The 10,594-nt window shown below is 35.4% G+C and overlaps 1 protein-coding gene across 5 annotated transcripts in view; it reads right to left on the bottom strand.

Annotated features, from left to right (window-relative positions):
- The window catches only part of RAD54B (RAD54 homolog B), a 177,217-nt gene that overhangs the window by 17,218 nt on the left and 149,405 nt on the right, over window positions 1-10,594 (bottom strand). For 4 of the 5 annotated variants that reach the window (XM_037803335.1, XM_037803338.1, XM_037803337.1 and 1 more), the window contains 3 exons: window positions 3,652-3,913; window positions 2,650-2,716; window positions 2,253-2,453 (listed from right to left, as the gene is read on the bottom strand). In XM_037803335.1, the coding sequence (XP_037659263.1) occupies window positions 2,253-2,453; window positions 2,650-2,716; window positions 3,652-3,913 (530 nt within the window). The remainder of the gene's footprint in view (window positions 1-2,252; window positions 2,454-2,649; window positions 2,717-3,651; window positions 3,914-10,594) is intronic. The other variant, XM_037803339.1, reaches the window with a different exon arrangement.

Here is a 10,594-nt window from a genome sequence, read left to right on the forward strand (position 1 = left end):
TCTCTTTTGAAAATGTTGGGATTAGACAGTGGCACAGTCTTGTGCATATACTAAAAATGCTGAATTGAACACTGTAAAAGGATGAGTTTTATGGTATGTGATTTATATTTTGATAAAAAGAGGGGGCCAAGAATAACCAAAACAATTTTGAAAAATAACAAAACAAGGTGAGACGACTCACTTAAGTATTATTATAAAGGCATGGCAATTAAGACAGTAGTACTGATACCGAAGAACCAAGATACAGACCCAAAGATTTATAGAAACTTCGTATTACAAAGCAAAAGGGAAAATATGGACCCTTCAATAAATAATACTGAGACAATTAGTTACATGTCCTGGGAGGGGAAGAGTCAGTATATCACATATTATAGAAAAATAAACTGTAGATGAGTTGATGACCTAAAGGTAAAAATAAAATTAAAATCTCTTCGGGGAAAAAAGGGAAAATATATATTTTTCTACTTCAGGTAAGAGAGATATTTTTTAACATAAAAGTCCAAGTCTGAAACACGTGAGTAAATTAAAATTTTAAAAATTATATTTTCAACAAGTGACACCATAAAATGAAAAGCTAAGGCACAAACTTGGAGTAAATGTATTTAAAGGATTAGTTTCCAAAATATATGTATTTTTCTACAAATATGTTTTTTCTACAAATCACTAGGAAAAAGAGAAACTCAATTGAAGTATAAGCAAAGGATATAAACAGGTAGTTCACAGAAGAAGAAATCTGAGCAGCCAATAAACATGATACTATCTCTACCTCACTAGTAAGTAAAGTGGGAAATATATACTATTTCATTTCCATCCAGGGACTGCTATTTAAAAAAAAAAAATGGTAGCATCTAGTAAAGCTGAAGAAGAGCACACCTTATGTACTAGGAGACATGTACAGGAACACTTACTTCAACATTTCTTTAATATAGTGAAAAATTGGGAAGCATCCTAAATACCAACAGAAACACATATTTGAGAGTTAACCATGTTTATACATGTAGCTCTACTTCATTCATTTTAATAGTTATATAGAATTCCATTGTTGTATAATTTACAATGGAATCCTATATACTATTAAAATGTTCACTGAAAAATCACTTTTCTATATACTTTAAATATTTAATTTTTTTTATGCAAAGCTGAACATGTAACTCCACACTTAAACTCATCAGTACTTTACCACTGCCTAAAAGATCAAGTCCAAACTCCTCAGTGTGACAAAGATGGCCTCTACAATGTAACCACATAATTTATCATTCTTATCTTTTGCTGTAACTTCCTCTTATATTCTCGCTGACTGTTCAATGCTTCTCATGCTCTTCTGATTACAGTGTCCTCCCTACAGTCCACTTCACACACACACACACACACACACACACACACACACACACACACACACACACACACACACACATTGTTGAAATACATCTCTTGCTGCAACATTTCCTGGCTATCAAGGTAAAACTGACCAGTCCTTCCTTGAAGCCTCCAAAATGCTTTATGCATACTTTCATCATAGCACAAATTGTATTATGCTTACTTGTTTACATGTGTTCCTTCTACTAGAGAATGAAGAATAAATGAATGTCCAAGCAAACAAGAATAAGTACAGGATATATGTATGAAAACAACCAAATTAATTCCTCTACATCAGTCTTGTACAATCTTAAACCTGCATCAAAGCAATTTATCAAGTGACTTCCTGTGACTGGACATTGCTTGCCCAAGTCCTACTCCTGATCCAGTTTCCATACGAGTGGTGTCCAGCTGTGAAGGGTTGATATTTTTAGGTCTGCTTAAACAGCATTAGAAATTCATCAAGTGTTGAGTAGTAGGGTGGTCCATGCTAACTGCCTCAGAAAGTAGGACCCCCATGTTGAAGAAATTCTACACAATATAAACAGACAGCAGAATTATTCTGACAAATGTTATGGGTTTCTATGAAATAGAAATAAGGCTTGAAAACATTTTTTTAACTCCAAAGCTATTATACCAGGATTTCAAAGATTTTCCTAAATAAGTTAAATTTTTCACAACTGATTCAAAGATAAGAAGCAAATTTAGAGAACTAATATGCCTCTAATTAATATTTTCTCAAATATTCACCTGGCAGTTCACTTGTGACCTAAGGAAAAAAAACCCTAACATATGCAAATGATAAATATTTTAAAGTTATTCTATACTTAAATATTTTCAACTGCTAAAGAGACACAAATTAGCTTTACCATAGAAACATTTAAATTACAACTCACCAGTACGATCTTTTTCTCCTGAACATTCACAGTCAAGCAGGTCATGAGTAACACAATGTGAATTTTCATGTAATGTGAATAAATCTTTAAGTTCCTCTACTGAAAACTGAATGTGTTCAGATGTCTTGGTCAGGTCTACAACTGCCCCAGAAAGACCTTGCTTACTGATCTGCCTCTGATAGATCTTTTCTTCTATTGTGCCTGAGGAGAAAACATGAGACTTGCTTCAGATCTTTATGTCTATTAGTTTTGTAGAGTAAAAGATGTTTACTAGCATACTAGTTAACTGAGTAACAATATTCCTAACATTGAATCAGTCTAACCAAAACATATGTACACATAATATTTTTTATTATTCAAAGGGTAAATATTCTTTGTCACATTGCAGCATGATTACCTGTGGTTAGCAGTCTGTAAATATGTACAGGATGTTTCTGACCATCTCTCCATACTCTAGACATTGCCTACAGAAATAAATGAAAATTCTGAGAGTAGAGTAGAAAATAATGGCACTTTCCACCTAAGTAATTTGCTGGAATATATTTAAAGTTAAGAATTCTAGAATTTACTTATAGTTCCAAAACATAAAGCTGTGGTGTGCCAAAGCATGGCCCACTTCCCATCTTTTTCCTGGGTTACAGAAAGGGATAGTTGAACATGTACTGTGGTATTGTATAAAATAACTATGGAGAGCCACACAACAGTGAGAGGGTCATTTTGAATCAAAGAATGGGCCAGTAGTTTGGACAGAAGAATTCAACAGAACCTAGTGTAGCATGGAGGGCTTATTCTCAGACTAAATGGCTACTGATTCATTCCTGAGGAATCCCTCAAATGTCTGCATTTAGTCTAGGCTCTGGAGTTGCCTGTGGTTTAACTCATAAATGATACCAACTGATGAGCAAATCTATAAGTAGAAATCTCAAAACACAAAAAGATGAATTATACACCAAAGAAAACCAAAGGCTTCATCTGAAATATTTTCCTGAATAAGTTAATTTTCTACCCTCACTATATCCTGAACAAACATTGATCACAGCACCTATAACACATTATTGTCTTCTCATGATAGTCATGAGCACCCAGAAGATCAAACTGAATAGAAATCTAGAGCCTGGGGATACACAGGTTTGGGATGGAATTCTGGCTGTGCCTCTTACAAGCTGTATGACTTAGAACACTTCCATATCTTCATCTATATAATGGAGCTAATAATATCCTCACTTGTAGGGTTGTTGCAAAGATTAAGTAGACATCAAGCACTTAGCAGAATGCCTGATACACTATAAAGGCTCAATGGGCAACAGTTATTATATCATCATCATCTTTTTATCTTCAGCAGACATCATATCCCCAAGAGGCATTTCATAATGTTTATTTAATGCATAAATATTCCTACCTGGATATCAGTGGCTGGATTCCAATCAATGTCATAAAGAATTAAGTGAGATCCTCCAATAAGGTTAAGTCCCACACCACCAGCCTTTGAACTTAACAAAAAAATAAAATCAGAAGAGTATTTACTATTGAACCTATCAACAATTTGCTGCCTTTGAGAGATTGGTGTGTGTCCATCAAGTCTTGTATAAGCATATCCATGACGCTTACATAATTCTTGTAAAATATTCAAGGTTTGTGTGTAGTTGGATACCAATACCACCCTGTCAATCAAAAAGAAAGATTCTCTGTAAATAATTTAAAGGAAAAATTAGAATTTTAAATTGAAGAAAAATTCCACTATAGTATTCTAAGTGATATTTATAGAACATGAACAAGAATCTTATACAATTAAAACACAGGTTCTCCTTCAAATGCAGTTTAGAAGCCAATATCTACAAGACATCCAGTTTTAAAAATAGTATAGTAAAGACCTTTCTGCCTTCTTCTTCTCTCTAAAGTCACTCTAAAAACAGCAGGAGAATGGGAAACAGATAAACAAACTGTCTTTGATAAAACAAGGTGATGTCTATCAACCTGAACCAAAATATGAAAACAGAAAGAAAACAGAAGAATGGTGACCTGCTTAAGAACACATAAGAAAGTGAAACATAAGTGCCCCAAAAGGAGGATTTCCATGAGAAGCAAGAGCACATCAATTCATACCACAGAAACTTGTCAAGGTTCGGGTATGAGAGATGCAGGTACCTGGGAAGGAAGGAGTTTACACTGGAGCTATTTCAAGAGCTTTGGTAAACAGACCCCAGGCCCTATTCTAGTATATCCAGTAGACTTTTTCTTTCTCAAATAGAATATTTATTCTCTGGGGAATAACTTAGACCGGAATGTGCTGGCAAACAGAGACATAGTGACAAATCAATATGAATACCTGCATACTGGATGATAAGACCCCAGCCCCTTTATCCTGGCAATTCTCAAAGCACCAGCAGCCTGGCATCCCTCTCACAACCCGGCCCAGGCAAGATATTGAAGAATTTGTCTCTGGGGAGACTTGAATAACACCAGAGAAAAAAACCCAGACAGTGTGATAGTTTGAAGGTGTATGTACCCCAGAAAAACATGTTCTTAAATCTAATCCATTCCTGTGAGTATAAACCCATTGTAAGTAGGATCTTTTGATAAGGCTACTTCAGTTAAGGTGTGACCCACCTCACTGAGAATGGGACTTAATCCTATTAATGAAGTCCTTTATAAGCAGAATGAATATAAAGAGAGAGACAGCAAAAGTCACAGAAGCAAGAAACTGAAACCAACGAAATATGAAAGAGAAGGGAGAGACCAGCAGATGCCACCATGTGACTTGCCATGTGACACAAGGAGCCAAGGATCTCAGGCAGCCAGTAGAGAGGAAGAAAGCATTTGCCTTGATGATTACTTGATGTGGATATTCTCACAGCCTCAAATTGTAAGCTAATAAATTCCCATTGTTTAAAGCCAACCTATTTCATGGTATTTGCTTTAAACAGCCTACAAAACTAAAACAGATGGGAAGTCCCAAATGAAAAAAGCCAGCTCACTGCCTGGTTACCTTATAATGAAGGCCACCAGGCACATACAACGAAAGGCCATCATTATAAACCAAAGTACGAGGGATGAAGAAAAGTTCTTACAGCTTTCATGATGAAAAAACCAGGTTATATGCAAAGAAATAAAAACCAGAAAAGCATCAGATGTCAAAAGCAACTCTAAAACTAGATGACACATAAAACAATGTCTTTAATCTTCTAAGGGAACACTATTTTTCAACCTAGAATTTTATGACCAGGCAAACTGTCAGTCCAAGTATTAGGGGAGAATAAAAAGTTTCAAGCATGCAAGAAGTCAAAAAGAGCTACCTTCTATTTCTTCTCTTTCTTAGGAAACTACTGTAGGATGTGGACAGCGAAATGTGGAACCCAGAAAACAAGAGATCCAACAAAAGGAGAAGAAAAAGGAACTTATAAAACAATGGTTAAGCTATGTAGAAAGCTTGGAGAACAACCAGTTCAAAATGTAGCAGTAAGGCAGAGAACTCAGAGACAGAAGGCAAAGAATATACAAAGGAACTTAGAGACAGATAGAAAAATTGCACTGAGAAGCTACTGAGAGGTGTAGGTAGATTTAGTAATTGTTACAAAGAAGAAGTAGGGGAGGAGAAGTAAAAAGGTAAAAAAAATAAGCCAGAAACGAAAGGACAAATATTGTAAGGCCTCACTAGTATAAACCAACTATAATGAGCAAATGCTGAGAATTGAATTCAAGAGCATAGGTTATCAGGGGATAGAAGGTGGGCAGAGATTGGGCAATTGACAATGCTGGAGTACAGAATGCTCAAAATGCTCAATAAGGCTTATTGTAAGGTTCCTAGATTATAAGCTCTTACAGCAGTCACATCTATTCCTGAGTTTTAACTGTTATTTAAGAGATGTTTATTTGGTACAAGATTTATACTCTCCACAGCACACTATCTAATTTAATGTGTATGGTCAGTTTATTTAAACAATATAATTATATGGAACCGAGAACAGGGAATGAGATCTTATTATCCTGTACCAGTTAATGTAATACCCTGATACATCCCAGAGAATTTGGGGCAGAAAATAAAAAAGTATTTGCAAAGTTTCCTTCAGGGACTGGGGGAAAATGTAGAAATAGTAAACTTTCCCACTTCCCCATCAGGGGATTGAGAATGACTTCTTGACCAAAGCAGTGAAAAGAAATGAAACAAAATTAAGTTTCAGTGGCTGAGAGATTTCAAATAGAGTCTACTGGTCATTCTAGAGGCTATTCTTATGCATTATATTGATATCCCTTTTTAATTTTTAGTGTATTGGAATAGCTAGAAGGAAACACCTGAAACTGCACTGTAATCCAGTAACCTTGATTCTTGAAGATGATTGTATAACTATATAGCTTACACGGTGTAACTGTGTAATTGTGAAAACCTTGTGACTGATACTCCCTTTATTTACTGTATGGAAAGATGAGTAAGAAAATAAAGACAAAAATGAATAAATATTGGGGAGATAAGGGGTATGGGATGTTTTAGGTGTTCTTTTTAATTTTTATCCTGACACTTTTTTTTTTTTTTAGTAATGAAAAAATGTTCAAAAACTGATTGTGGTGATGAATGAACAAGTATACATGATAATACCATGAACCACTGATTGTACACTTTGGATGATTATCTGGTACGTGAATATATCTCAATAAAATTGCATTGAAAAAAAGAATAGCTAGAAGGAAATATCTGAATCTGTTGAACTGTAATCCAGTAGACTTAATTCTTGATGATGATTGTATAACTATATAGCTTTTATCATGTGACCATGTGAGTCTTTAAACCTTATGAGTGACACTCCCTTTATCCAGTGTATGGGCAGGTGAATAACAAAATAAAAACAAAAAATATGTATAAATAATAGTGAGGGATAAGGAGTATGGCATGTTTTGGGTGTTCTTTTTTAATTTTTATTTTTTTCTTTATTTTGGAGTAATGAAAATGCTCTAAAATTAACTGTGGCAATGAATGCACAACTATATGATTATACTGTGAGCCACCGATTGTACACTTTGGATAGATTATATGGTGTGTGGACATAGCTCAATAAAATTGCATTTAAAAAAAAATGTTCCAGGAGGGGAAAAAATTATCCAAAAGAGGAAATGTAATCATGGTAAACTATTTGGCTTAGCAATGAATAATAATTATAATAATAATTAATTATAATGATATAAAAATAATAATTATAATAGCATAAGTTTTAAATATCAATTTAATCAAAAGTTGTGATCTTAGAGGATGGGCGGTAAAGGGAAGACATGAGAGCACTAAATTCTCATGAACCATAAGAGTAAGTCATTGGATTGTACCAAAAATGGATGCAACAAGAGATAACAGTATAAGCATGTTACCTAGCAATATGCTAGGGGAATTGGTGGTTATCTCCGGGAAACAATGCATACATGGAGAGACGGAACTGCAGACTGCTGGGTTTTGTTTTTTTTTTAATATATATATTAAGCCTTAAAAATTTTTTTTATTGTGGTAACATATATGTAACACAAAATTTGCCACTTTTAACCATTTTTAGGCATATAATTCTGTGGCATTAATTACATTTACAATGTTGTGCTACCAACAAAACAATGTTTTATCATTACTAAAACTTTTTCATCACCCCAAACAAAAATTAGTACCTATTATAATAGCTGAAGTTTGATAATTGGGCAAGAATTAAGGCAAAAATATACCACAAATATTTTCTATAAATTTTATAGCTAGTGGAATAATTATTTTTTAACCTTTTAAAAAATAAAGAAATTTTCAAGTTATTATTTTCTCAATTATGTATATTAATAAGGTAAAGATAATCCAGGAATAATTTTTATTTATAGTCCTATATCAGTTACTTTTGCTGCATAGCAAACCACCCAAAATTTAGTTGCTTAAAACAAAACCATTTATTTTTATTTAGCTCACAATTTTAAAGGTTGGCAATTCAAACTGGACTCAGCTAGGAGGTTCCTCTGCAAGATGTGGCTGGGCTGATTCAAGAATCTGCAGTTAGCTGCCTGGTCAGCTAGGGGCTGGTTGGTCTAGTAGGAACCTACAGCTGGGAAGGCTTGTCTCTGGTTCCACATAATTCCTCATCCTCTAGCAGGCTAACCTGGACTAATTAACACGGGACAGAAAAGCTCCAGGATCCACAAAGCAGGACAAGCTTAACTGCGCCAGCTCTTTTTCAATCCTCTTCTTGCATCACATTTGCCAACATCCCACGGGCCAACACAAGTCACATGGCTGAGCTCAGAGTAACAATAAGAGAGCACTCAAAGTTGTAGAGCAAAGGAATATGAACAGAGGGAGGGAAAGAACTTAAGACTGTTTTTGTAGTCTACTACAATTCCTAGACTAATATTTCAACATAGGCACATTTTATATTCTTGAGGGAAAAAAAAACCATTTAAATAAAGCAATGAAGCCAAAATGAGATGAACTTACATAAGGGTTACTAGAAAATCATTAACTTGACTATTTTTTCTTCCTTTTTTAATTCTATAATGGGTATGAATAACATTATCTAGTTTTTCTGACACAACTTCGCTGGACAAAAGGAAATGTGACTCCAGAATATTTTCTTCCAACAATTCTTACAAGGCTAGATGAACTGTTGGATGGAATAGCTGACTGTCTTGATAAGGGGTCCTGGACTATCAATCCCCTGTTAGAGTTCCAGAGCATCCTCCCTCATAGGTAAATAGCACTTTAAACAAAGCTATCATTTTCATGGTCACCAGACTGTTCCCTAAAATGAGTGAAATATGTAGGCAAGGCTGCCATGTATGTTAGAGTGGACATTGCACCTTGCACAACAGTGTTCAGCCAACCAGGTGTGCAGGAGTTGAAATTCAACATGACTTCTGCTCACTAATCCATGAGACCTAGTACATAAACACAACAACCAGGAAGAAAAGGTGACCTTTTTTAAAATTCTATAAAAGTGCTACCTGCTGGACAAGTCAGGAGTCCTCAGATATCCCTCTATCCAAAGGAGGCATCTGGTTCTAATCCATCTGCCCAGAGAAGGTGCCTTCTTAATGTGCACAAAAGTACTATATGTTCTAAAAGAGTTCTGCCTGTAGCCTTACATTAAAACTACCTGGTTCAAGTTAATGCTAACAGCTGTTAAGTGTAGATGGTAATACTATGCCTGAAATCAAACATTGTTACTAACTTTCAGCAATATATTTTTAAAGTTTTAAGGGAATGCTTGTGCACGGGCAGCTCAGTTCTGGAAAACCTGGCCTCTATAATTGGCTATATAAAAGAAAGAGCCATCTCTTCAGATAATTTGAGGCAACAGGCAAACATACTATCTATTCCTCTGACAGAAGGGCTCTTTTTCTGATGGGACACAGCAGGATTCAGTTTTCTTAGGGAACCACAAGCAGTCAAAATTACTCCATTCCAACCCCTTCCTCCAAATTATATTTTACCTCATCATTTCTTTCTTCCTTCCACCTACAAGAGGGAAAATTTCCCCTACAACATCTCTAAGGATAAATTTTCACACATATGTCCATAACTTTATTTCCTCTAATTTCCTCTCTAATTCTCAATTATCTTTTTTCAACAAATACTACGTATCTCCCCACACCATCTCTCAGAGAAGAGGGGGAAAAAAAATCTAGTAAAAAAGATGCAAATAGAAGTCAAAGTAAAGGTTTTCAGCCTTAAATTCAAACTGTCACAACCTACATATATACATTACACGTATGCTTTTGTACCTATAAAATATTATCTAATAAAATCTTTTAATCAAAGAGTTATTAAACATTTTACAGAAAGCCTTCTCATTTTAGTTACTTTGATGTTAGGAAAAATAAAATTAAAAATCTGCACAACATGAGACATGACTCCCAGGGATGGGTCTGGACCCGGCACTATGGGATTGAAATGGTCGTCTTGACTGAAAGGGGGAGGAGAGAAAGACAGAGTAGGGTTTCGGTGGCTGGGAGATGTTGGATGGAGTTGAGGTGTCATTCCGGAGGTTGTTCTTGTGCACTGTATATATGTCCCTTTTTGGTTTTTGATGTATTGGATTGGCTGGAGGAAAGTGCCTGGAATTGTTGAGGTGTGGCCCAGTGGCCTTGATTTTGAGGGATGATTGTTGGCTGTGTAGCTTGCCCAGTGTGACTGTGTGGTTGTGGGGACCTTGTGGCTTGCGCTCCCTTTGTCCAGTGTGTGGACGGATGGGTAGAGGAATGGGAACCAGGATTAAATGAATAGTGGGGGAACAGGAGGATGGGATGTTTTGGGTGTTATTCTTGTATTTTTGTTCTTGTTTTTATATTTTGTGGAGTGATGGAGGTGTCCAGGGGTTGATTTTGGTGGTGAATGC

This window comes from Choloepus didactylus, chromosome 14 (genome assembly GCF_015220235.1).
Source record: "Choloepus didactylus isolate mChoDid1 chromosome 14, mChoDid1.pri, whole genome shotgun sequence".
NCBI classification, from domain to species: domain Eukaryota; kingdom Metazoa; phylum Chordata; class Mammalia; order Pilosa; family Megalonychidae; genus Choloepus; species Choloepus didactylus.